This window comes from Stegostoma tigrinum, chromosome 22 (assembly GCF_030684315.1).
Source record: "Stegostoma tigrinum isolate sSteTig4 chromosome 22, sSteTig4.hap1, whole genome shotgun sequence".
NCBI classification, from domain to species: Eukaryota; Metazoa; Chordata; class Chondrichthyes; order Orectolobiformes; family Stegostomatidae; genus Stegostoma; species Stegostoma tigrinum.
In genome coordinates this window covers 52,540,368-52,568,026 of record NC_081375.1, presented here as the reverse complement: position 1 = coordinate 52,568,026, position 27,659 = coordinate 52,540,368, and the positions used below count along the sequence as shown (strand labels likewise).

The window sequence follows — 27,659 nt, the reverse complement described above, 5'->3', positions numbered from 1 at the left end:
CCTGACTTCCTGCTGTGCCTGAACAGGCAAGGAGTCAATAAATAATGTGTGTGGAGAGAGCTGCATGCTTGATTCATGCGAAAGAACATCCAGCTGGGCCATGCTCTCTCGGTCTGAGTGTATCTCTTGTCCCTGTGTGCAAGCGCTGTACAAATCTTAGACCAGTGCTGTCTCTGAGCTAACACGGTGTGGAGCTGGATGAACACAGCAGCCAAGCAGCATCTTAGGAGCAGGAAAGCTGACATTTCGGGCCTGGACCCTCCTTCTGTCTGTGCCCACCTAATCACTGTTTAGATTTCGCAGGAGGTGAAACATCTTTAGCAGTACTACTCGACATCTGCTGGAACTGCAAACCGTCTTCATTGACATTTCTGCTGGCAACAAGATGGGTCGTTCAATCCTGCCACAAGAGATTTTTGTTTGCCCTCCCAGACGTGTGACAGTGAAAGAGAATCCAGGAACCAAGTAATAAATGCTGCCAGGGCTGTCAGGCTTTAGGGAAGTCCAGGTTAGTTTTCAGATTGCTGCTCGATGTGGGCATTACAGCATGGCACTGGTGCCCATTAATGTGCAGGTGCCCAGGGAGAAGCTGGTGTGTGCCATCTGTTTGGATGTGTTCAAGAGCCCGGTCACCATTCCATGTGGTCACAATTTTTGCCTGGAATGCATTGGGCGTTTCTGGGATGAGCAGTTCAACATGAGGGCCTGCAGCTGCCCCCAGTGTAGGGAGAGCTTCATCCCCAGGCCCACCCTCCACAGGAACACCATGCTCTGCGACATCGTAGATGAATTTCTCAAGTCGGGGGCTGAGGCTGGCCCGACCCAGGCTCCGGTGGGACCCGGGGATGTCCCCTGTGATTTCTGCCGCGGCGCCCAGCTGCGGGCCGCTAAGTCGTGCCTGATGTGCCTGGCGTCGTACTGCGAGGATCACCTGAAGCCGCACCGGGATAACCCGGCCTTCCAGGACCACCCCCTCACCGAGCCGGCTCGCGACATTAAGGAGCGAAAGTGCAAAGTCCACAGGAAGCACCTGGAGCTGTTCTGCAGGAATGACAAGGCTTTTATTTGCTGCGCCTGTATGACCAATGAGCACCGCACACACCAGGTGGTTACGCTGGAGGAGGAGGTACAGCACAGAAAGGTAACCCCCCACAAAACACTGAACGTTGGCACAAACAGAATTCTCCCCGCTTCGGGGTCACATTCGGGCATTGTGGGCTAGGATCTTAAAAAGCCAGATCTGATCATAAAATCCCCACAGTGTGGAAGCAGGCCGATCAAGTCCACACCGACCCTCCGAAGAGCATCCCACCCAATCCCACCACACCCCGACCCTAACCCTGTAACCCTGCACTGCCCATAGCTAACCCATCTAACCTGCACATCCCTGGGCACTGCGGGACATTTTAGCACGGCCAACCCACCCTAACCTGCTCATCCCTGGGCACTATGGGACAATTTAGCACGGCCAACCCACCCTAACCTGCTCATCCCTGGGCACTATGGGACATTTTAGCACGGCCAATTCACCCTAACCCGCACATCCCTGGGCACTACGGGACAATTTAGCATGGCCAATCCCACCCTAACCCGCACAGCCCTGGGCACTATGGGACAATTTAACACGGACAATCCACCCTAACCTGCTCATCCCTGGGCACTATGGGACATTTTAGCACGGCCAATTCACCCTAACCCGCACATCCCTGGGCACTATGGGACAATTTAACACGGACAATCCACCCTAACCCACACATCCCTGGGCACTATGGGACATTTTAGCACGGCCAATTCAAACTAACCTGCACATCCCTCCGCACTGCGGGACAATTTAGCACGTCCGATCCACCCTAACCCGCACATCCCTGAGCACTATGGGACAATTTAGCACGGCCAATCCACCCTAACCTGCACATCCCTGGGCACTGCGGGACAATTTAGCACATGCTTACCTGCACATGCCTGGAGTTTGAGTTTATGATTGCGGCATAAACCTGCATTGGAAGTTGCTTTGTTAAATGACAGTGACAACATCTTCTGTCACTAATAAAGTTTGGAAACTTTCATAATAATAGAGAGATGGTGCAGGGTTTTGGGGTGAAGTCACGGAGCGTCACTTGGTGAACTGCCTCTTCAGACAGCTGGAATAGAGGCAGCAGACCGAATGGCCTTCATTCTGCGTGGTGACTGTACTGTGACCTCTGTGCTTTATAAGAATGCAATTAAGTACATAACGTTGACCCATTTTAAACTAGGTGCTTACACAAATGAGACAAGGCGGCTCAGTGATTAGCACTGCTGCCTCACAGCACCAGGGACCTGGGTTCAATCCCACCCTCGGGCGACTGTCTGTGTGGAGTTTGCACATTCTCCCCGCGTCGGCATGGGTTTCCTCCGGGTGCTCTGGTTTCCTCCCACAGCTGAAAGATGTGTAGGTTAGGTGGATTGGCCATGGGAAATTGCCTGTAGTGTCCAGTGGTGGGTAGTTTAGGTGGGGGATGGGTCTGGGTAGGAAGCTTTGAGAGCTGAGTTGGGCTGAAGAGCCTGTTTCCACACTGTAGGGATTCTGTGATGTCAAAATTTTTTTTTAATGTGAAGCAAAAACACTCAACAAATCTGGCAGCATCTGTAGAGAGAGAAACAGAGTTAATATTCCAGGGCTTTTTGATAAAAGGTTTAGCTCTGTTTGATGAATTGGGAAACATTACTAAAATATTATCCGAAGAAACGGGGCTTCCTTGCTTGCAACCTCTCTCCTAATGCTAAGTGAAACGGTGAGGTTTATTTGTGCGATGTGCGCTGTCACACCATCTGCTCACTCTATTCCCAGAAAGAGCTCTATCTCGTGGACCTTGACACAGAGAAACAGCTACAGGGCACACTGCTGGAGATTGGGACCCTCCAGGAAAGCATGGACTCAATCACGGTCAGTTAATTACTCAATGCTCTGACCAATGAAATCAGGAATCATACCACACAATGTTATAGTCCAGCAGGTCTATTTGAAAACAAGCTGTTGGAACCTCACTCCTTCTTCAGGTGATAGTGAGAGAGGTCGTACCAGACACAAAATTTATAAGTACATGCTGGTGTCCCCCCTGACTTCACCTGCGGGAAGTGCACCCAACTCCAGCTCCTCAAAAACTACGTTAGGGAACTGGAGCTGGTCCTGGATGAATTCTGGATCACTCGGGAGGCTGAGGGGGTAATAGAGAGGAGTTATACGGAGGTTGTCACACGCGAGGTACAGGATAAAGGGAGCTGGGTGACTGTAAGGAAGGGGAAAGGGAATAGGCAGACAGTGCAGGGATCCCCTGCGGCCGTTCCCCTCAATAATAAGAAAACTGTTTTGGATACTATTGGGGGGGGATGACCTACCAGGGGAAGGCCATAGTGGACAGGCCTGTAGCACTGAGCCTGACCCTGTGGCTCAGAAGGGAGGGGGGGAGAATAGGAGAGCAATTGTAGTGGAGGATTCGATAGCAGGAGGCACAGACATGCGGCTCTGTGGACACGAACGAGACAAACCGATGGTATGTTGCCTCCCGGGTGCCAGGTCTGTGATGTCTCGGATCGTATCTTCAAGATCCTTAATGGGGAGGATGAGCAACCAGCAGTCGTGGTACACATCGGTACCAATAGCATTGGGAGAAAAAAGACTACGAATGTGAAAAATGAGTACAGGGAGTTATGTTGGAAGCTGAAGTCCAGCACAAACAGGGTAGTTATCTCTGGATTACTGCTAGTGCCATGTGATAACGAGGTAAGAAATAGGGAGAGAGTGCAGCTAAACACATGGCTACATGGCTGGTGTAGGAGGGAGGGCTTCCATTATGTGGGTAATTGGAGCACATTCTGGGGAAGGTGGGACATGTACAGTAAGGATGGGTTGCACCTGAACTGGAAGGGCACAAATATCCTGGAAGGGAGGTTTGCTCGAGCTGTACGGGATGGTTTAAACGAGATTGGCAGAGGGTGCGAATGGGATTTCTAATTCAGAGGATGAGGTATTCAGCCTTCCAACAGACACAACAGGGAGTGGGGTTGGTAATAAAGAAATGCGGTTGATGGAGCATAATTGCAGACACTGAGATGGTTTGAGATGTGTATACTTCAATGCTAGAAGTACCAGAAATAAGGCGGATGAACTTAGAGCATGGGTCAGTACTTGGAACTACAATGTTGCGGCCATTACAGAAACTTGGGTAACTCAGGGACAGGAAGGTTGTTGGTAGTTCCGGGATTTAGATGCTTTAAAAGAAATAGGGAGGGTGGTAAAAGAGGCGGGGGAGTGGCATTGCTAGTCAGGGCTAGTATAGCAGCTACTGAAAGGCAGTTTAAGAATGATATGTCTACAGAGTCAGTTGGGTTGAGGTCAGGAACAAGAAAGGAGCAATCACTTTGTTGGGGTTTTTTTTACAGATCCCCTAATGGTTGCAGAGAAGTAGAGGAGTGGATTGGAAGGCACATACCGGAAAGGTGCAGAAGTCACAGGGTTGTAGTCATGGGTGACTTCAACGTTCCAAATATTGGTCGTAAATATTTTAGCTGTAATAGTTTAGCTGGAGCGGATTTTGTCCAGTGCGTTCGGGAAGGATTCCTGACACAGTATGTAGATAGACCAACACAATGAGACACCACTTTGGATTTGATGCTTGGCAATGAACCAGGCCAAGTGTTAGACCTGTCGGTAGGAGAGCATATTGGCGGTAGCGATCATAACTCTGCTACTTTTACAATAGTCATGCAAAAGGCTGGGAAGCACAGCAGGGCAAGGTTTATAACTGGGGGAAGGGTAATTGCAATTCTGTTAGGCAAGAACTGGGTAACATAAATTGGGAACAGATGCTTAATTGAAACATATAAAATAATCAGAGGGTTAGATAGGGTGGATAGGGAGAGCCTTTTTCCTAGGATGGTGACGGCGAGCACGAGGGGGCATAGCTTTAAATTGAGGGGTGAAAGATATAGGACAGATGTCAGAGGTAGTTTCTTTACTCAGAGAGTAATAAGGGAATGGAACGCTTTGCCTGCAACGGTAGTAGATTCGCCAACTTTAGGTACATTTAAGTCGTCATTGGATAAGCATATGGACGTACATGGAATGGTGTAGGTTAGATGGGCTTGAGATCGGTATGACAGGTCGGCACAACATTGAGGACCGAAGGGTCTGTACTGTGCTGTAATGTTCTATGCTCAATGTCCTATGCTGTCAGGGAAGAGCACTGTTGAAATGTGGAGACTATTTAAGAAATGCATACTGCGTGTGCTCAATATGTTTGTCCCTAGCAGACAGGGAAGATGCAGTCTAGTGAGGGAGCCTTGGTTCTCGAGAGAGATCGAATGATTAGTTAAGAGGAAGAAGGAGGCTCATGTAAGGTTTAGGAAACAAGGAACAGAAAAGGCTCCAGAGGGATCCAAGTTACCCAGGAACGAGCTGAAGAAAGGGCTTAGGAGAGCTATAAGGGGACATGAGAAAACCTTGGTGGACAGGATCAAGGAAAACTCCAAGGCTTTTTACACGTACGTGAGGAATAAGAGAATGACCAGAATAAGTGTAGGGCCGATCAAGGATCGTAAAAGGAATTTGTGCATGGAGCCTAAAGAGATAGGAGAGGTCCTTATCTGGAGTATTGTGTCCAGTTCTGGTCGCCTCATTACAGGAAAGATGTGGAAGCATTGGAAAAGGTGCAGAGGAGATTTACCAGGATGTTGCCTGGAATGGAGGGAAGGTCTTACAAGGAAAGGTTGAGAGACTAGGGCTTTTCTATTTAGAATGATGAAGGATGAGAGATGACTTGATAGAGGTGTAGAAAATGATCAGAGGTATAGATAGAGTGGATAGCCAGAGACTTTTTCCTTGAGTGGAGGTAGCTATTACAAGGGGGCATAGTTTTAAAGTGAGTGGAGGTAGATATAGGGAGACGGTTCTTTACTCAGAGGTAGGTTCTTTACTCAGAGAGTGGAATGCATTGCCGGAGAGGGTAGTGGAGTCGGCCTCATTAGGGGCATTTAAGTGGCTATTAGATAGGAACATGGATGATAGTACAAGGTAGGGGTGGAGTAGAGATATACCTTAGGTTTAGGGTAAACGTTTTGCACAATATCGTGGGCCGAAGGGCCTGCACTGTGCTGTCCTGTTCCATGTTTTAAAAAAATCAAAGGTTCACACCATTGATGAGGATGGACTAAGATGCTGTTAAATCTTTAATCAGTTAGATTAGTTTTAATTGATTAATAAGTATATGTAAATCCCCAAATTCCCTGAGAGATCTAAAGGTTTTATCGGTGTTAAGAAGAGGTGACATTTTAGGTCAGACAATGCATGATAGGTGTGAGACCTTGTTTACAATCTGCTTGTGTTTTAGTTTAGAGTCAGATTGGTTTTATTTCTAAAGGAGGAATTTATAAAATGACATATTGACTGACTGTCTATAAAATGTGGAGATTTTTGAACAAAATATAATAAATCTGCAAATACAAATTCACCCCATAGATTCATATATGTGTGTGTGTGTGTGTGTTTGTGTGCATGCGTGTGCATGTATGTGTGCGTGCGTGTGCATGTGTCTGTGCGTGTGTGCATGTCCGTGTGCGTGAGTGTGTAGGGGCGAGAGACTGTGTGTGTGTGTGTGTGTGTGTGTGTGTGTGTGTGTGTGTGTGTGTGTGTGTGTGTGTGTGAGAGAGAGTGCGTGGGAGAGTGCGTGTCTGTGTGTGTCTGTCCTGTAGTGTGACATGAACCCGAGATTCCGGATGAGGCTGCCCTCATGGGGACCAATCTTGGCTTTCAGCTTCTGTTCAGTGACTCTGTGTTGTTGTGTATCCCAAAGTGCGCCTTGGAGGACGCTTACCTGAAGATCTGAGGCCATATGTCCTTGAGGCTGAAGTGTTCGTCCCCTGGGAGGGAACATCCCTGTCTGGAGATTGTTGTGCGGTGTCCATTCATCCGTTGTCGCAGCATCTGTGTGGTCTCGCCAATATACCATGCCCTGGGGCATCCTTGCCTGCAGTGTATGAGAGAGACAACAATGGCCGGTCACACGAGTATGTGCCGTGTACATGGTGGGTGGTATTCCCATGTGTGAAGGTAGTGTCCAAGTTGATGATCTGATATGTCTTGCAGAGTTTACCAATACAGTGTTGTGTGGTGTTATGGTCGATGTTGGGTATTTTGCTGTAAACAATGGCCTGTTTAAGGTTTGGCAGTTGTTTGAAGGTGAGAAGTGGAGGCATGGGGAAGATCTTGGTGAGGTGCTCATTGTCATTGATGATGTGTTGAAGTCTATGAAGAGCATGGTGTAGTTTCTCCGCTCCCAGGAAGTACTGGACAATGAAGGGTACTCTATCGGTCGTATCCCGTGTCTGTCTTCTGAGGAGGTTATTATGGTTCTTCACTATGGCTTGTTGGGACTGGCAATTGTTGAGTTGAGCATTGTATCCCATTCCTATGAGGGTGTCCTTCAACACCTTCAGGTGTCTGTCTGGTTCATCCTCATCAGAACAGCTTCTCTGTATGGGTAGGGCTTGTCCGTAGGCGATGGCTGTTTTAATGTGTTTAGGGTGGAAGCTGGAGAAGTGCAGTATTGTGAGGTTATCCATAGGCTTGTGGTAGACTGAGGTACGGAGGTTTTGCCCCCGATGGAGATGCATGTGCCCAAAAATGAGACTGATTCTGCAAAGTAGTCCATGGTAAATCTGATGGTGGGGTGAAACTTTTTGATATCACTATGCAGTCATTTCAGTGATTCATCGCCATGAGTCCAAAGATAGAAAATGTCATCACTGCCTGTGGTGTGTAGTGTTGGTCCTGTCTTGTTTGAACTTGTACATGAAAATGTTGACATATTGGGTGCGAATCTGGCTCCCATGGCTGTTCTGTGTGCGTGGATGAAGAACTGGTTGTCAAAGGTGAAGATGTTGTTGAGGATGAAGGACATGAGTTGCAGGATGGTGTTTAGAAATTGACAGTAGTTGGTATTGAGTATTGTTGCAGCGATACCATCGTCGTGGGGTAAGTGCCAAAATGTCCAATGTGATGAGGAAAGTTCCTGGTTTGACTGGTCCATGGGTGCTGAGTTTCTGTAAGAAATCTGTGGGCTTTAAGCTGCCTTTGGACATAGTCGGAGAGTTTCTCACACAGGGTCCCATTGCCTGATATGATGGGATGTCCAGGTGTGTTGGCTTTGTGTATCTTTGGAAGGCGGCAGAAGTCCCCTACATGGGAAATACATGGGATGAGCACATATAAACTCCTCAGTGTCTCAAAGTGTTGCAGTTTTCCGGTCCTGGCTCCTGCTCCTCCATGTGGTTCCCATTTAGAATTGTTCGATTGTCCTGTTTGGTTGTGACAAGCTGTAAATTCCAGTCGCTAATATGTGATCTCTGTGACCCTGCCAAACTAACTTATCAAGGCAAAGTCAAAAAGCCCTTTTCAGGCTGAAGGTGGTGGAAATATGTATTGCTTTCCCATGAATGCTAAGGGTTAATTGGAACTTTTGACAGAGAGATTGGTACAGTTTAGTTAGATGAGGTTACTAAGCAATAGGGAGCTAAGGAATGTGAATGGAGTTAAAGGTACAGATCATTGAATTGAATGATGGTACAGATCTTGAAGCTGAATGGCCTCCACCTATTGCTATATGGACAGGATATGAAAATCCCAGTTTTTCCCAATCCACATCTTCTGAAATCACCCTTTTGTCTTCCAGTCACACATTGACCTGAGTCTCAAGTATTTTTGGGAAAGGGTCAGTTTTGGTGGATTAGTGAGCTTTCACACTACATAGTCATGGAGATACACAGCACGGGAACAGGGCCTTCAGTCCAACCTTTCCATACCGACCAGATATCCTAAATTAATCTAGTCACATTTGCCAGCAATTGGCCCCTATCCCTTCCTATTCACCTACCCATCCAGGTGCCTTTTAAATGCTGTAACTGTACCTGCTTCCACCACCTCCTCTGGCAGCTCATTCCACACACACCACCCTCTGTGTGAAAAAGTTGCCCCTTAGGCCCCTTTTAAACCTTTTCCCTCTAACCTTAAACCTATACTCTCTAGCTTTACACCCCCCCCCCCCCCCCACCCTGGGATAAAGGCTTATGGTATTCACCCTATCCATGTTCCTCATGTTCTTTATAAACCCTCAGCCTCTGACTCTCCAGGGGAAATAGCCCCGGACTATTCAGCCTCTCCCTGTAGCTCAAACATTCCAACCCTGGCAACATCCTTGTAAATCTCTTCTGAACCCTTTCAAGTTTCACAATATCCTTCCTATAGCAGGGAGACCTGAATTGAATGCAGTATTCCAAAAGTGGCCTGACCAGCGTCCTCTTATCAACCTGCATCTTACTAGACCAGCCACAATAACTACCTACCCCAACCCAATGATGCTTCACTTACTCAATTCCTTAATGTTCCCAGAACAACTCACTACTGCTAGTGTCTCCAGGAGTAGACAGGCGTCCCTGGGAGCCTGTGCCATGTTTAAAATAGTGTTGTGCTCTGAGATGAGCATTGTCAGCAGAGATGCCCTGCACAGTTCCTGACCTTTCGCCAAGACATGGCAGACAGGGAAAGTCTGCCAGGGACCTGGAGCTTCTGCTGGATGCTGGACATAGGCAGGACTTGCTCTTCGTCCAGAGTGGAGGTCACAAGACCTCACCATGCCATCTCTGGCCCGAAGCTGCCACCGGGGTCAGTGTATTCTGGATGTTTGCCCAAGAAGAAGGTCAATGACCTTCCCCACCTAAGTGCCACATCTTCTCTCCCAGAGCTTGCACTCAGGCTGTCTTTGATGCAGAACTCACCCCACCAAAGCTCCGCCAGTCTCACCAATGCCTGCAGCACCTTCTTCACTCAATCTCACCTGCCCCAACCCCTAACACCGCCAACCCTGTGTGCCCTTTGCGATGTCGTTTGGGACAGCTCCCCACCTGCTCCAAAGATAAGGGCTGTGCCACCTCCTTTTCATCTTTCTTCAGACCTTTCCCATTCCAGTGGAAAACGAACCCCAGTAGGGCAGAAAGAGTCAAGCTGGACAGTGGGCTTCCTGACATTACCGTGTGCAGAAGAATGTGACTGACCACCCTGAGAGGCTGTATGACTGTAACTGAGCTCCTGGACTGGCATTGGAGACTGTCCTTCTCTTACTCTGCCAGGGCCTCTTGACTGAAGACAACCCCTTTCAGTTGACTGAAGACCACTGACAAATGATGGCATTATGTCTACAGTGAGCCTGCAAGGTGCAGGAAGCCAAGGCATAGAAGTTGTGAGCATTCAGGTAGGCTCATCGGAGAGGCGATGACTAATGGTATTACCACTGGACTGTTAATCCAGAGACGCAGATAACATTCTGGGGACCCATTTCGAATCCCGCCATGGCAGATTGTAGAATTTGAATTCAATAAAGTATCTGGCGTTAAAAATCTAATGATGATCATGAACCAATTGTCAGGAAAAACTCATCTGCTTCACTAATGTCCTTGAGGGAAGGAAACTGCCATCCTTACCTGGTCTGACCTACATGTGACTCCAGACTCACAGCAATGTGGTTGACTCTGAACTGCCCTCTGGGCAATTAGGGATGGGCAATAAATGCTGCCGAGTCAGCGATGCCCACATCCCGTTAATGAATAAAGAGAAAGACAAAGTGGGTGTGGGAGTGCTGAGACAGTGAGTGCGGAGCCTGGAGATGAGGCCTTGTTCAGCCCAGGAACTGAGAGTGTGTTTCTTAGCTCACAGTATTCTTGCTGCAGCTTTGCAAAGTGTCCTTACACCCTGAGGTACCGCATTGAAGTGCCCCCTACATTGGAGATATGCCATGAGGGTTAGAATCACAGAGCCTCTACAGTATGGATACTGCCATTCGGCCCTTTGAGTGCACACTGACTCCTCTGAAATGCACCCCATGCCCCTACCCTATCCCTGTAACCCTGTGTTTCCCATGCTAACCTATCCAGCCTGCACATCCCTGCACACTATGGGCAATTTCCCATGGCCAATCCACACTAATCTGCACATCTTTGGACTCTGGGAGGAAACCGGAGCACCCGGAGGAAACCCACATGGACATGAGGAGAGCACACAATCTCCACACAGACAGTGCTCGTGGGTATAATTGAACCCAGATTCCTGGTGCTGTGTGGGAGCAGCGCTAACCACTGAGTTACTGCACTGCCCCTTTATAAAGGCTGGCACACACCAATGGGTATAGATGTGGTATATGGCGTGGCCAGTGCCCATGGAGTGCATCAGGAGAGACTCGTGCCTGATGTCCAACACAGAGCCCCTTAAAAGGAGCAGCAAGCTGAATGTGTCGGGAAGGTGCATGGGCTTTCACTTTGAGAATTCTCAGCCTCTGGCTTGCTCGGTGACCATGGGCGGGTAGGAAGTTGTGTACGACTGAGGTGAGGTGTGCAGTTTTATACGGTCACCACCAAGTAATTATCCCCCTGAACAGGCAGCTCGCCGTTGCCAGGCAGAAATAAGGCCTCAACTCTAGGCCTTACTAAAAGAACGCAGCAAGTTGCCAGGCTTTGGTAGACTTCCCATGGGATTCTGCCACATTTCAAACCTTTGCCCACATCATGCAGGCCCTATAAGATTACACCTGATTGTATTTATAGCTCATTGGTACATCTTAATTAAATGGTAAATAAAAAGCAAAAGAACTGCGGATGCTGTTCTGAAGAAGGCTCACTGGACCTGAAACGTTAACTCCTCCACAGCTGCTGCCAGACCTGCTGAGCTTTTCCAGCAACTTTGTTTTAATTAAATGGTCAGCCCTTGTAACATTTCAGATGCCTCAATGACAATGATACCGTTGTACTCCAACTTGGTTTTGAGGTGTTGTACTTGAATTTCTATTGAACGGGAGTGAGAAGGAAGGGCCTGTCTGACCCTGTGTTCTCCAGACATTGTGCATAATGATGATTAAAAATTGTCATTTGTGTTCCTGGTTGCATGTTCCTAGCCACATATGTTTTCCTGTGTCTGTATTGGGTTATGTGTCCGTTCCCAGGTCCGTGTTAGTTATGAATGGGGTCCCAGGTCTGTATAGAGTTATTACCTGAGTCTGTGCTGGTTATACGTATTCCTGGGTATGTGCTGGTTGCGTGTGTGTTCCTGGGTCTGTGCCGGTCATGTGTGTGTTTCTGGGTCTTTGCTGGTCATGTGTGTGTTTCTGGGTCTTTGCTGGTTATACGTATTCCTGGGTATGTGCTGGTTGTGTGTGTGTTCCTGGGTCTGTGCTAGTCATGTGTGTGTTCCTGAGTCTTTGTTGGTTATATGTGTGTTCCTGGGTCTTTGCTGGTTGTGTGTGTGTTCCCCTATCTCTGATGGCTGTGTGCGTAACCAGGTCTGTGTTGGCCGTGTGTGTGTTGCTGGTTGCATGGGTGTCTCCCAGTATCTGTGTTCGTGCGAGTTGATCTTTGCTGTGGTCTTTGCACTGTTGAAGCCTTAACATCTTTTTAAAAGTCCTGTACTCAGCCTTCTTTTCTTAAGTTGAGAGTTGGGAGCAGGTGGCACAAGGAGTGTGGAATGGCTGTCGCTGGGTGAGACTGGGTGACTGAAGGATGTGCTGCTTGGTGCACTGGGCGTGGAGTTGGTTTAAAGCTCTTTCTGATCTCACTGCAGAGAACGACACAACAGGTGGAATTGGAAATCACCAACAAATTTTCTGCGATGACGGAAGCGATTGAGGAGGCGCTGAAAGTGGTGATTGGTTTAATTGGGCGGGAACAGCAAACTGTCCTGAACCAGGGGAACTGCATCAGGACTCAGCTGGAGCAGAGATGTAGGGAGCTGCGCGAAAAGAAACTGCAGCTGGAGATTCTAGCCAATAAGAGCGACAATTTCAAATTTGTGCAGGTAAAATCATTCATCACCATTCACCAATGTACAACCCAATGGTCACACACTTAGTTTATTAGCATTACATTTTAACAATGCTATCAGCAATACCATACTCTCATCTAAATCCCAACGAGATGTGCTGCTGGTGTGATAATATTCAATACAGCACAGGAACAGGCCCTTCGGCCCACCAAGCCTGAGCCAATTCCTAGCCCTTATTTAGAACCATTACTTAATGCCCATGTGCAGTTTCTATCCCCCTGTTTGCCTGCCATTCATGTGTTTATCAAGATATGCCTGAAATGTTACTAACGCCCCTGCTTCCACCAACTTCGCTGGCAGCCTCTAGTTTCCATACACTATGGAAAAGACCTTCACTGTTCATCTTATCCATGCCTCTCAAGATTTTATCAGGCGAGAGAAAGATTTGCAAAGGGTATGAGAGCAACTTTTTTACACGGTTTGTGTGTGGACTGAACTTCGGAGGAAGTGGCAGATGTGGGTACAGTTGCAATGTTTAAAAGACATTTGGATTCTTTCATGAATAGGAAATATTTGGAGCGATATGGGCCAAGACCAGGCAGATGCGACTAGTTTAGTTTGAGATTATGGTCAGCACAGACTGATCAGACCGAAGGGTCAGTTGCTGTGCTGTATGACTCTGTGACACTGTGGTGTACTCTGCCGCTATTTCTATGTTAGTGTCTTCATTTTCCTTACCAGCCGCCCGAGTGTTGGTCCTGGGATTAGTACCTTGGTCCTGTACCATTAATCTTGGTTTTATGGTGTGCGACAATGACTGCTGGGAACTTTGCTGAGGCCCCCTACCCCATGTCGAGGCAGCAGAGAGAGACTATTATTTGTTGCTGATTTGACCCCAGATCCAAGATCCTTGTGGTGAACACACTGTCCAACCCTGTAAGACATTTAGCGGCCTGTATGCAATGAGTAACTCAGCCAATTCTTAGTCAGAAGGTTGGGTGTTATAAATTTCACAACTCAGGCTTTAATGCATAAATCCTTCCTGTCGTTCCATTACAGCACTAAGAACGTTGTTGATAGTGTCCTTCAATTGGCATGTTAAACTAAAGGCCCATCTCCCTGCATTACTTTGCAGTGGGTAACTCATCTCCAAAGTCTATTCACCATCAGGTTTGGAGGGATATGGCCCAGGGCCAGGCAGGTGGGACTAGTTTAGTTTGGGATGATGTTTGGCTGGGACAGGTTGGAACGAAGTGTCTGCATCCGTGCTGTATGATTCTGTGACTGTAAGTCAGGAGTGTGACGGAATACTCCCTTCTTGCCTGTATGAGTGCAGCTCCAAAGGCACTCAAGAAGCTTGACACCCCTCAAACTAGATGGCCCACTTGATAGGCACCACATCCACAGACACGCAGGTAGGAGCAGTTTATACTGTCAAATAGAGTCATAGGCTCATACAACATCGTAACTTTGCCCTTTGGCCTATCTAGAAGATGAATCATCGAATCCCTACAGTGTGGAAACAGGCCCTTCAGCCCAACAAGTCCACACTGAACATCAGAGCATCCCACTCAGACCCAACCCATTATAACCCACCTAATCTACACATCCCTGAACTCTACGGGCAATTCCCCACGGCCAATCTACCTGCCCTTAACATCTTTGGACTGTGGGAGGAAACCGGAGCACCCGGAGGAAACCCACGCAGACACGGGGAGAACCTGCAAACTCCACACAGACAGTCGCCCGAGAGTGGAATCAAACCCAGGCCCCTGATGCTGTGAGGTAGCAGTGCCAACCACTGAGCCACCGTGCTGCCCCAAAGATAAACAATCTGGGCCCATCTGAGATTTGAACCCAGGACCTCTCACTTATCTAACATGTGGAATCCCAAAAGTGAGAATCATGCACCTAAACCAACGAACCGTTGCCACAAGCTCGTTTTATGCATAGGAACACCATCCCCTCCAAGTTCCCCTCCAAACCACACACCACTTGGAAATATAACACCGATCCTTCACTGTCACGGGGTCAAAATCCTGGAATTCCCTTCCTTAGGGCATTGTGGGTCAACCTACAGTGGGTGGACTACAGTGGTTGACAATGAGGTAGCTCTGCACCATGTTCTCCTGGATATGTAAAGGCGGCACGGTGGCTCAGTAGTTAGCACTGTTGCTTCACAGCGCCAGGGACCCGGTTTCGATCCCCCCCCACATCGGGCAACTGCCCGTGTGGGGTTTGCACATTCTCCCCACGTCTGCGTGGGTTTCCTTTCATGTGCAGGCTAGGTGGATTGGCCATGGGAAATTGCCCGTAGTGTTCAGGGATGTGGAGCTTATGGTGGGTTACAGGAGGGTGGGTTGTTGTGGACTCGTTGGCCCAAAGGGCCTGTTTCTACAATATAGGGATTATATGGGGGGAACAAAATAATTAGGGACAGGTGATAAATGCTGGTCAAACCAGTGAACCTGATGTGCTGTGAACCAATAAAACCAATTAAATAATTTAAGAGTAGAGGAATTCTTTCTGATGTCCTGGCCAACATTTATCCCTTCAACACTATCACAAATCAATTACTGGGTTATTTTCATATTCCTGTCTGTTGGGTTGCTGGGCACAAATTGGCTTGCCTTCATTGACTTTTAGGATGTTCTGTGGGCATGAAAGGTGCCATATGAATGCAAGTTCTTCATTCTTGCAGTTCTGTGTTTCCTTTCAGGAGTCCCTTTGTTTCAGCTCCTCCTCTCAGGTCTCTGACGTCCCGAAGTTAAAGTCTGACCTCCGTTTCAAACTGGCACGTGCCAGCGAAGCTGCCACAGAACTTTCTGTCCAGGTGAAGGACTGTCTACATCGAGCTATGAAACGCAAACTGAAGAGCACAGAGGTCAGAGGTCAGTGAACCCCAGAACAGGTCCGTTTAAAGGGACCACATTTGGAGGGTTTGAATCTCCCCACCTCCCCCCCCACTTCCTCCATGCTGTCAGATCACGAAATGCTGGTGAAATGGGGGCGTTTCATTCAGTAGGTTGGCACTGAGGAGCCAAAAATGACATACACTGAACGATAGCAACCAATCTGCCCCTTATTTATCATACAATACACAACCCTGCAAGACCATGTAATTTTTGGAATGGATGAAACACTCTTTTAGTAACTAAAGCCCATTGAGGTAAAACCAAACTGGGAAATTCGTCTTTGAACCAACTGAGTCTGGGCTGGGAGATTATTCTGGGATGTTATAGTTTGATGTCGCTACTTTCTTTTGAGTGAGGAATTTCTGGCCAGGATTGACTGTAACAAATTTTCTGTTCACCCATTGCTGTTGGACAACATTGGCCACAAGGCAATGGTACAGTGGTGCAGGTCATGTGATCACATCCCCAAAATGTACCAACCGCAGTTGAATCCCACCACGGCAGATGGTGGAATTCGAATTCAATAACAATAAATCTGGAATTAAGAGCCTAATGATGACCGTGAATCCATTGTCAATTGTTAGGGGGATAAAAGCATCTGGTTCACTAATGCCCTTTAGGGAAGGAAACCTACACGTAACTCCAGATCTACAGCAATGATGCTGACTCTGAACTGTCGTCTGGGCAATTAGGGATGGGCAATAAATGCTGTCTAGCCAGCAACATCAACATCCCATTAATGAATAAAAAAAACCCCATCTTCTGCCTGTTTTGAAACCATTCAGATCTTGTTTGTGGGTTTTCCTCAGCAATAATTCTAAGTTAGCAGTTTCTGGCAATTTCTCCTTTGCTCCAGTACTCCGGTGTGCCCTTAATTAACCCTATCAATCCTATTTACAGCCTTCTACACTTCATGGACTCTGCTCCATGTTACCCCCTTTCAAGGATGGAGTGTCCAGGTTGTTTCAGCATTTCCTCATAAATCAATCCATTAAGAGTTGGAGGGGACAGCTGTCTTGACTTTTATCCTCTTTCTTCAGTCACATGATGATTCCTGGGACACATTTAAATGGAGAAAGAAATGTATGTTCTCCTTCCCTTTGTTTCTTTTTCATCTAAAGTTGCAGTGAGAAACAAAACAGATGGACAAACAGAGCTTACTTGTGTGAACGAGGTGTAGAGCTGGATGAACACAGCAGGCCAAGCAGCACCAGAGCAGCAAGAAAGCTGATGCTTCGGACTGAGACCCTTCTTCAGAACAAATGTTTATTTTTTCTGAAGAAGGGTCTAGGCCTGAAACGCCAGCCTTCCTGCTCCTCTGATGCTGCTTGGCCTGCTGTGTTCATCCAGCTCTACACCTTGTTATCTCAGATTCTCCAGCATCTGCAGTTCCTACTATCTCAGAGCCTAGTTGTACTCATACATTACCTTTCGCGGCTTTTGGAATGTTACAGAGGACGTCACAGCCAATTAAATACTTGTAAAATGTAGGTCTAGAAATTCAATGAAACTAGGCTTGATTTACAGATGCAAAATGGCTGCTGGCGTATCCAATATGGTGGATGGTGGGGGCACACGCGTTCTGTGAGGAAGGTGAGTCACCATCCGGTGTTGGCGTCAAACAGGAAGTAGTAGGACTGTCATCTTTGATTGGTACATTCTGGGGTGTCATCACATGGTATGCTATTTCCACCTGCCCTAGCTTCCACCACTGCCCCACCTGACACGACCAGCCTTGTGGGAAATACTGTCCCACAGCAATGGGTGAGCAAAAACTTCGTTCTAAGATTGTCATGGGACTGGTGATAGCCGCGTAGTATTATCACTGGACTATTAATCCAGAGACCCAGGAATATTCCAGTGACCTGGGTTCAAAGGCAGATGGTGCAATTTGAATTCAACTTAAAAAGAAAGGATTAAGAGTCTAATGATGATGATCAATCCATTGTTGATTGTTGGGAAAAGCCCAACTGGGTCACTAATGTCCCTTTAAGGAAGGAATCTGCCATCCTTACCTGGTCTGGCCTACATGCGACTCCAGACCCACAGCAATGTGGTTGACTCTTAACTGCCGTCAGGGTAATTAGGGATGGACAATAAATGCTGGCCTAGCCAGCTACACCCTTTGAATGAATAAGAAAAGAAAATACAGTGCCCCTTGTTGACACAGAACATAAGAGACTTCAAAGACAGTTTTAAAAAAAATCTCAATCTTTTTATTGTCCCAAAATTTTTCCACTTGCCTATAGCAGTGCCTCAAATTTTAATTCCTGAAGAATCTAGGGCAGGATGCTACAGAGTGTTATCCTTGACAATTTTTCTGGTGAGCCTCAGAAACATTGACCAGGGCATCAAGAGGACATTCCTGCTCCTGCAGACGTTTATGTACCATTTTATCTGTGATGTGGAGGTGCCGGTGCTGTGATGGTGTGGGACAAAGTCAGAAATTGCACAGCACCAAGTTGCAATCCAAACAGGTTAATTTGAAATCATAAGCTTTCCGAGCGCCGCCTCTTCGTCAGGTAAAGTGAGAGGGAAGCACACAGGCACAGAATTTATGGGCAGACAGATCAAAGGATCATATAAATGGTGTTGTGGAGTGCCAAATAATAAGTCTCTGCTGGTGATCAAAAGTGTCAGATGGTGTGAGTAAAGTATCAACAGCTGAATAACAAGTGAAGGGATGACCTACGATTTGATTAACCGAGGCAGAGAGATAATTACAAAAAATATAAAAATGTGTGATGCTGGAGACAAGCTAAATGACTGGAATAACATGATGGGTATAAGAATCACATGCTGAGGTTCTACCTAAGGGGATAAATAATCCAAAACTGTACAAAATAATTAAGGTAGTGAGATCACAACAATTTATCCAGGTGATGGTGTCAAAACAGGATAGCGAGGGAGGGCTTACAGGTACAGAATAGTGAGGTGGGGTCACCTGTTTTGTAACATCAGCCCAAGATCTAAACTGAGGATGTCTTCATGAGCACGGAACTTGACTATCAGTCTCTGCTCTGTGACTTTGTGTTGTTGTGTATCCTGAAGTCTGTCTTGGAGAACGCTTAGCCGAAGTTCAGAAACTCAATGACTTTCACGATGAAGTGCTCCCCCAGTGGGAGGTAACATTCCTATCCAGCGATTGGTGCATGGTGTCCATTCGGCCATTGTTGTAGCGCCTACACGGTCTCACCAGTATCTTTTATCTGCATTGGAGAGGGCAGGTGAGACCTTAGCTCACCCACTGTCCTTTAGAACTGAGTACTACCTCATTATTGGGAGAGCCAGCTCTGTACCATTGTGGATTGAGGTTTGTACAAGAGAGAAAGCTGCCACAGGCCCTGGATTAAGGATCCACAATGCACAAATAATCCCCATCTTCCATCTCTTTTGTCACATACAGGCAGTGAGAAAACTGCTCGACCATCGGATGTGTCTCCACGAACCTCTCTGCTTCCCCCAGAAGCCAAGATTCGGAAAGAGCTTAGACAATGTGAGTACTTTTTACAGTTTGAACCAATCAGAGACCTTGTGCACCTCCTTCAGGACTGCTGGCTGCTTGCATAGATCCAGGAGATGGCTATCTCACTGAAACATTTTCCTTTTAACAAGCTGGTCATTTCGCTTTGTGATCAGCGAATTGAAAGTTTTTTTTGTTTCCTGATGGGGAAAAGAAATGAATTTGAATTTCTGTAGCGACTTTCACAACTTCAGGGCATTCCATAAGTTTTTGCAGCTGTAGAGATTATATGGAGGCCAGCCAAGTGGACACCCATTCTAAAAATTGAAATTACTGCGGATGCTGTAAATCAGGAACAAGAACAGAAATTGCTGGAAAAGCTCAACAGGTTTGGCAGCAACTGAAGAAAAAGTCAGAGTTAACGTTTCGGGTTCTGTAACGAGGAAGGGTCACTGGACTCGAAACATTAACTCTAATATTTTCTTCACAGATGCTGCCAGGTCTGCTGAGCCTCTCCAGCAACTTTTATTTTTGTTGCAAGGAACAATACAGCACAGGAACAGGCCCTTCGGCCCTCCAAGCCTGTGCTGACATATTTTGCCCTTCCGTCCTAAAACTGCCTTCACTTACATTTCCCTGTATTCCCTCCCTATTCATGTATTCGTCCAGGTATTTACTGCATCCAGCTGTTGCGTCTGCTTCCACAATCTCCTCTGACAGCATGTTCCAGGCACTCACCACCCTTTGTGTGAAAAACATGTCTCGCACATCTCTTTTAAACTTCTCCCACCCGTGCCTGCCCCCCCACACCCCAAACCTGTGCCCCCCCCCTAGTAATTGACCCCGCCACCCTGGGAAAATGCCTCATACTTGCCACCTTCACAATCTTATAAACTTTAATCAGATTGCCCTGAACCTTGCAGTGAAAACAAATCCAGTTTATCCAACCTTTCTTCATGCTGAAGTCCCACATATATCAGGCAATTTGTAGTCCCGGCAAATGATTTCCCCCTTGTGATCTCCTACATACATACCCTTCTGTACGTGAGGGATAAAGGATAGATGCCATCATTGTCCATCCAATGTTGTGCTTGAAGGATTGAGAAACTTTGAAGCAAGCCAGAATTTTCCACAGCACAAATACCATTTCTTTAAACATCTTGGCTTCATGGTGGCTCCTGTTCTCTGAGGAGTTTGTCCTCCCTCGCACGCTCCATCCTGCAATTGTGTCCATTGCTGTCCAAAGCCATTGTCATTGCATGAATCGGCTCACTAATAATGGTTCTTGTGCATGGTGAGTCTGCTAACCATTAGCATGGAAAAAATTAAGGTTTCAAATGATTAGCTAGTTCATTCAGATCAGTTATCCTTACAGCCAAATACTGCAGGCTCTAGCTCATTACGGATCCTGCAACCATATGGTGAAAGGTGAGACACACCTTCCCCACCCACTCCTTTTGGGGCCACCCTCAGCTCTCTGGAGGCAGTGGGAGGAGATTTCGTGAGATACACAACAGCATGGATCTGTCTACTCAAGGGGTATGGAATCTTCTACTCCCATTGTCTTCAGGGTGGAAGGATGGAGGATTGCCAAAGTTACCTCTATCCCACACTCTGTATTTCTAATTGGCCTGGTCTCTACTGTATGAATGAAGAGATCTTTACTAAACCTTTAAGACATCGAGAAATGGTGGCATGGTAGCCCAATGATTACTGAGGCTGCCCCACGGTGTTCGGGACACGGGTTCAGTTCCAGGCCCTGGAGCCTTCTGTGAGGAGTTTGCACATTCTCCCTGTGTCTGTGTGGGTTTCCTCCAGGTGCTCCGATTTCCTCTTACAGTCCAAAGGCGTGCAGGTTAGGATGGGATTGGCCATGCTAATTTATCCAGGGGTGTCCAGGCTTGGTTAGCCATGGGAAATGTGGGGTTATAGGGTGGGATGCACTTCAGAAGGTTGGTGCGGACTCAATGGGCTGAATGGCCTATTTCTGCAACGTAGTGATTCTGTGAAAAGCCATATTTTTTGATGGCCCTTCTGGAGCCAAAACAACCATACACTGATGGAAATAAAGGAGTGCATCTCCCCATACAGGGAGTCCCTGTATCTCACTTTGGCTTTGTTCTGCCATTATCTTTTGAAATAGTGTTTCAATTTCATAACGATTCAGAAATCATGGGAACTCAAGCGATGCTTGGCGGAGTTCACTAAGGGTACCCCTGTCCACACAGAATCTCACCAGTGTGCCCAGCACACACTTGCCATTGTCACAAAGATTCCCCAGGCCTGTGGTTTGATAATGTGGCAGCCAAGCATTGCTTTAGATTACAAGACAGTAATAAAAGACAGGTGGGAAGAGGGACATAGGCTACAGATAGATTAGATAGGTTAAATGTGTGGGAAAACAGCTGGCAAATTAGATAAGGCGGCACGGTGGCTCAGTGGTTAGCACTGCAGCCTCACAGCGCCAGGGACCCAGGTTCGATTCCAACCTTGGGTAACTGCCTGTGTGGAGTTTGCACATTCTCCCTGTGTCTGCGTGGGTTTCCTCCGGGTGCTCCAGTTTTCTCCCACAGTCCAAAGATGTGCAGGCTAGGTGAATTGGCCATGCTAAATTGTCTGTAGTGTTCAGGGTGTGTGGGCTATAGGGGGATGGGTTTGGGTGCGATGCTCCAAGGGGTGGTGTGGACTTGTTGGGCCGAAGGGCCTGTTTTCACACTGTAGGGAATCTAATCTAATCTAATACTGACAATTACCTTTCAGATCAGCCGCCATTGGATGGAGTCACTGCTCCTTCACAGAATGCCTCCCCGGCTGGTTCCTCCGGGAGGCACTGCAGGTAAATATACCACTTCTGTTTAACTCTTACTGCACATTCCTCTGGGTTAACTTTATTAAAAAAAAATCTAGAATGTGACTTAATGATTCTCTCTTCAATTATGTATCATCAGCAAAGTGTAGGGTTCATTGTTTCTCCAGCTATGCTCTCCTTGATGCGAAGTATCATGGATCTCCGGCTGTCCTGTCCCCATGCTGCTTATGTCCCTGAACCATGGACCTCACACCCTCACCTGACCTGGGGCAACCTGCCCCTCATGCCTTTGAACTTCAGTGGTTTCCCAGCTGTAAGGTGATGGGAATAGTAGGTCGGGAACTATGGTTTTGAGAGATGTGAAAGGAAACCTTTGACAAGTTGTAGGGACAGAATAGGGAGGGAACAATTGTCCTAAGTTGCCCCAGGACTGTTTGATGGGGACGGAGTTGAAAGAACACCATTTTTATTTCAAAAGAGTTGAAGGAGCTTTGTTTTGAGTATAACAGTATCAAGGGACCTTTGAGCTCCAGAGTTGAGGAGACTTTTCTACTTAAAAACAGTAGAGTAAGCTTTACTCTGGATTTGACCCGGTGCAGTCCCTGTCCCAGGAGTGTCTGATGGAGATGGTTTTGAAGGGACTTGATTTATTCCTTTACCTTTTGTTTCAAAGAATAGAGAGGAAGCGATAAGGGAGAGGAGAGAAAAGATGGGATCGGGAAGATGGAATATATGGGATTCAGGGATAGTGTGAAAAGTACAATATGGTGAAGGCAATGAATGGTGAGAAGGGGAGGGCAAATCCAAGACCATCAGAGAGAATAGCAAGGAGCTGTCAGGAGACACATGCTTCTTGCATCAGAAGCCAAAAATCTAAGACAGCTGTTTTGCAAATGCCATGTTACAATGCACACTGCCACACAACATCACAGTATATCACACCATGTGCAGCATGGGCATGGTCCGAAACCTCTCTCTAAGGAAAACTGAAGTAAACAAGTAAAAGAAAAGTAAACAAGTAAAAGAAAAGCAAAGAAGAGGAAAAGGAACAGTTGAAGGAGAACAGGTGGCAGACAGAAGGATCACTGAGAGGCACGGACCATCCTTTGTATGGAATTAGCAGTGAACCATATCGCTAACTGAGCTGCACCTATTGTGTCAGTCGCGCAGAAAATTCAATTGTCTCAAGTTTTCTAAAAACACTTTAAAATGATTTCTGACTTCACCTATATTTCTATAGAATTTGTTCCATGTCTTTTTTGGACAACTCTCTCTCCCAGTCTGTTTGCAGTAACTGGGGGAGCCTGTGTGTGTATACATTCTCCCTATCTGCGCAGGACACGGTCCTGTGTAATAGTATGTATGCAGCCTTCAGCATACACAAGTATGCCATGCAGTATCCGACTGACAATCCTAAATCGTTTGTCTGTTAAATTCTGGGCAAACTCAGGACACTGTAGCATGTGCTGTTACAGCTCAGAACCATTTGCTGGCTCATTTCTCAGGAAAATGCCTTGACCAAACACAGTCACCTTGCCTGGTTTAAAATTTAAACAAAGCCCAGCAATTAACTGTCAGTGATCGTCAAACGGTGCTTTCTCCAAGGCAACATCTCTATCAGTTATTTACCAACCAGCCATCACTCTCCTGTCATACAGTATTAATGTTACTTTTCCCATAAAATTGGTTTATTTTTGTGAACGCAAAATTGTCCTGATGAGTGCAGTTTGAAAAATCATGATAAAATGTGTTTTTATTTCAGAAATACTCAAATAATTCCTAACAGTAACAAAACTGAGGCTCAATTAAAATGCCATCATATTTCTGTCTTTTAGAGTCGTTGAAGCAGATTTTTGATCCAACCAGATGAAGTGAATGCTCCGACCTGGTCCAATTGGGCACAGAGAGAATGTAACTAACCGAAGACTTGGCACAGTCAGGAGCAGCTGCTGTCTTTGGAGAATTGCTGACCAATTGTGTATATAAAGAGCTGTCACTGCGGCACACTTTACTGCAGGTATCACCTTCTCTGGACCCTCTGTGCTGACCTGGGACTTAGATACAACTGTCCGAAGCAGAAAACCCAAAAGTGTGTCTTTTACTTGAGGAGGAATGGTTTGGGGTGGGAGCTGAGGATCTTTCCTGGCATGTGGTCACCAATCTCGCCCACACCCAGTTTTGTCCTCATGAATCAGTTGCATCTTGTGCCCTTACTGTCCAACTGGCAGACTTAGGCGGAATCAAAGCTACCTGGGTAGGTATGGTAACTGGACTGGGCTCTATGCAAGTGGCACCTTGTCATTTTTACCGAGTGATGTGCACTATGGACAAAAATCTCTCCACGTTGTGCTCTGCCTCTTTGATTCAGACATTTTTCTAAGGACTCAGCAGCTCAAGTAACAAGAGGCAGACTGGAACCTGTTAAAGCTACTCTCATTTCTCAGCTGTGTTCTTGTGCATGTATTCTGAAGGCATCTAGGTCAACCCACAATGGCCATTCTTCCCGTGTGTGTACCTGGACAACACATGCTGTTCAGCTATTTCACCATGGATGGCGTCGCACCAAACCTGGTAACAGCCAACACAAACAGCCATTCACTTTTAATAAAGGTCACTATGCAACTTTGAGAAACAGGTTCCCAGTCTGATCAACTTCACACTAAGGAACGATCCTGTAGCTGTGGTGTAGAGTACATTATGAGTGTAGCATTAGAGCCTGCCCTTGGTCCATTCAGCCCATCAAGTCCACACTGACCCTCCAAAGAACATCCCGCCCAGACCCACATCCCCACGCTGTTCTTGTTACTCTACATTTCCCAAGTCTAACACACCTAACCTAAACAGCCCTGGACATTGTGGCCAATCCGCGTAACCTGCACATCTTTGCACTGTGCAAAGAAACCAGAACACCCTGAGGAAACCCACGCAGACATGGGGAGAATGTGCAAACTCCACACAGTCACCCGAGGCTGGAATCGAACCCAGGTCCTGTGAACTGTGAGGCAGCAGTGCTAACCACTGAGCCACCGTGCTGTCCCACCATTCAAGCTCATCGTAAACTGAAGACTTTGTTGTGAATCATTTGGGTGACCTACATCTGCCGTAGTTGCTTTCAAGAAGCTTTCAAGGACAGCAATAGAACACTACAGCACAGTACAGGCTCTCTGGCCCTCGATGTGGCACTGACCTGTGAAACCAAACTGAAGCCCATCTAACCTACTCTATTCCATTATCATCTATATGTTTATCCAATGACCATTTAAATGCTCTTAAACTTGGCAAGCCTACCACTATTGCAGGCTTACTACTGTCTGAGCAAAGAACCTACCTCTGACAACTGCCCTATGTCTATCACCCCTCAATTTAAAGCTGTGCCCCCTCGTGCTAGCCATCACTGTCCGAGGAAAAAGGCTCTCACTGTCCACCCTATCTAATCCTCTGATCACCTTCTATGTCTCTGTTAGACCACCCTAGCTATGGTTGAGTAATAAATCCTGGCCTTGCAGGTGACACACACATCCAGCAGTGATATGAAGTCTGCGGACGCCCATGTCAGTGCTCTCCTTAAAACAAGAGCAAAATCCTGCAGATGCTGAAAATCTGAAGCAAATACAGAATGCTGGAGAAACTGTACCGCATCTGTCGAGAGAGAACCTGGTGTGACTTTTTTTACAACTTCTGAAACTCTCGACTTTCTCCTGCATTCTCTGTGTTTGTCCCAGTGTTGTCCTTGATTTGTGACAGTGCCCACATGCAGTTTATTCTTCTGGTTGTTTTATTTGAGGAGCCTACACTATTAATCAAAAGGGGTGCTTGTGAGGGAGCCCATACGCACATTGGGTGGAATTTAATGCCTTCCCTCGAGGCAAGGTTGGAGGTGGAGGCCATTTGATTGGGCTGGAGGGTGGAGATTGGGATCACACTGTCAGGATGGCTTTCCCACCCCGATACCATTGGAGGCCCTTTAAGTGATCTCTAATGATCACTTACAGGCCTTGTCCCTGTGTCACTGGTATTCAACCATGATGTGTGTTTGCTTGCTGGCTTCCAGGGGAGATGGCTCATTGGCATGTGTGCAGGGACCAGCAATCGGGAGGGTGGTTCCCATTGAGAGCTATGCCTCCCTCTTGACCCCAGCCTCACTCAACTAAGGCTTGTGCCCCTCATTGATTCCGGGCCTCTGGTAGGTTCATTGTCTGCACCATCATTCCTGGTCGTACTGCCTTCAGTGGGGAGCTGTTGGACCCTTACTTGCTGGCAGTATTCAGAGAGGCAGGTGAAACTTCTGCCCTCCCCACCTCAGCTTGATCTATTGATGGCCACTTAAATGGCAGATCGTCTCTTATTGGAGTTTGCCTTCTCAATAGGAGATGTTATGGAGCATTCACCATCTGCTCAGCCTACAGTTGCGACCACCATCACCTGCGTTATAAAATACGCTCACTATGTGCAACTGTAACATTGTCTAATGTCAATCCATCGCAGGGATCATTGTGCTAATTTTCCATGTCATTCTGATGTCAGTTATCAGAAGAGACTGAGCACCCTTCCTGGGAATATCCCATTGACCGAAGTCAGCAAGAGGGCATGGGTGGGCAGAGGGGAACAGCGTCGACGGTTCCCAGCTCAGAGTCCTGATGGACGCAGCCTAAAAACAGGACCCACACCTTTCACAAGTTTTCCCTAGTCCTGTCAATTACTGGAAAGGTAATTTCTGCAGTCGCAGAGCCTCGAATGCTAATTTTGAAATCTTTATTGTCTTCTCTTCCTGTTGTTCTATTGCATATATCGCATATTTTACCATTTGCTACAGCTCTAAGAATTGCTACTCGAGGCTGCAACAGTTCCTGTTGTATTAAACAGTCTGAACATATTAATTAAACCTCTCTTCCTACATTCCAATTATATAGGAGCTGTGTTATAATGGATGTTTACATCAAACAAGTTGCTGTTACATTCCTGTACAAATGAATGAGATTTAGATCAATAAAGTCTATGTATATGATCCTTCATGTGTAATGTGATTCTGAAATTATACACCAAATGATTAGACCATACACAAATCCAAATGTTGATCCTACTATTGTCTCCAGGTAGGTTTTGAGCTTGCAATTTCAGGGATATTCACCTGCCACAGCAGAAAGACAGGCCTAAAATTTAACTGTCAGTAAATCTTAGCTTGAGATCAGATCACTGAAAGCTGGGAGGAACCATTTTGTCTGTCACTGAACCCCTTTACACTTTGAATGAAGCTCCATGGTATTTGTGGTCATTTGTAAGGGAAAAAAAAAGTTCTGGAGATGATTTGGAACAGGAAAGTAATACGTTGTGTTAGAGCCAGACGAAAATATGGAAGTAGATGCAGCAACCTCTGATTGTGGCTGTAACAAATGGAAGAATGAACTCTTTGGGTGATTTTGAGAGTGAGAGGAGATGGGAGATGCAGTTACGAAAGTGATGAGGAGTTGCTGAGTTCATTTTCTCTTCTGGTACATCAGGGACGACAAGATTATGGGAGAGGGACAATAGAGAGGTTGAAAAATTACTTGAGCATTTAATTAGTGAACGTCTTACTGAGATCTGGGCTCACCATCCGTTTTAAGACTTTTGATTGCATCAGCAACACCTCTGCCT

At 46.7% G+C, this 27,659-nt stretch overlaps 1 protein-coding gene across 3 annotated transcripts; it reads left to right on the top strand.

Annotated features, from left to right (window-relative positions):
* Window positions 1-26,992, top strand: LOC125463744 (E3 ubiquitin/ISG15 ligase TRIM25-like). Of its 3 annotated transcripts, XM_048555381.2 has the most exons (7): window positions 7-1,141; window positions 2,831-2,926; window positions 12,638-12,871; window positions 15,558-15,729; window positions 19,160-19,249; window positions 21,977-22,052; window positions 23,861-26,992. In XM_048555381.2, the coding sequence occupies exons 1-7, from the start codon at window positions 473-475 to the stop codon at window positions 23,880-23,882; spliced, it is 1,359 nt and encodes a 452-aa protein (XP_048411338.1). In that variant the 5' UTR covers window positions 7-472; the 3' UTR covers window positions 23,883-26,992. The 3 variants fall into 3 exon arrangements, with proteins under 3 accessions (XP_048411339.1, XP_048411340.1, XP_048411338.1); XM_048555382.2 differs by lacking the exon at window positions 2,831-2,926 and having other exon boundaries at window positions 1-1,141; XM_048555383.2 differs by lacking the exon at window positions 15,558-15,729 and having other exon boundaries at window positions 4-1,141.
* The last annotated feature ends 667 nt before the right edge of the window (window positions 26,993-27,659 follow it).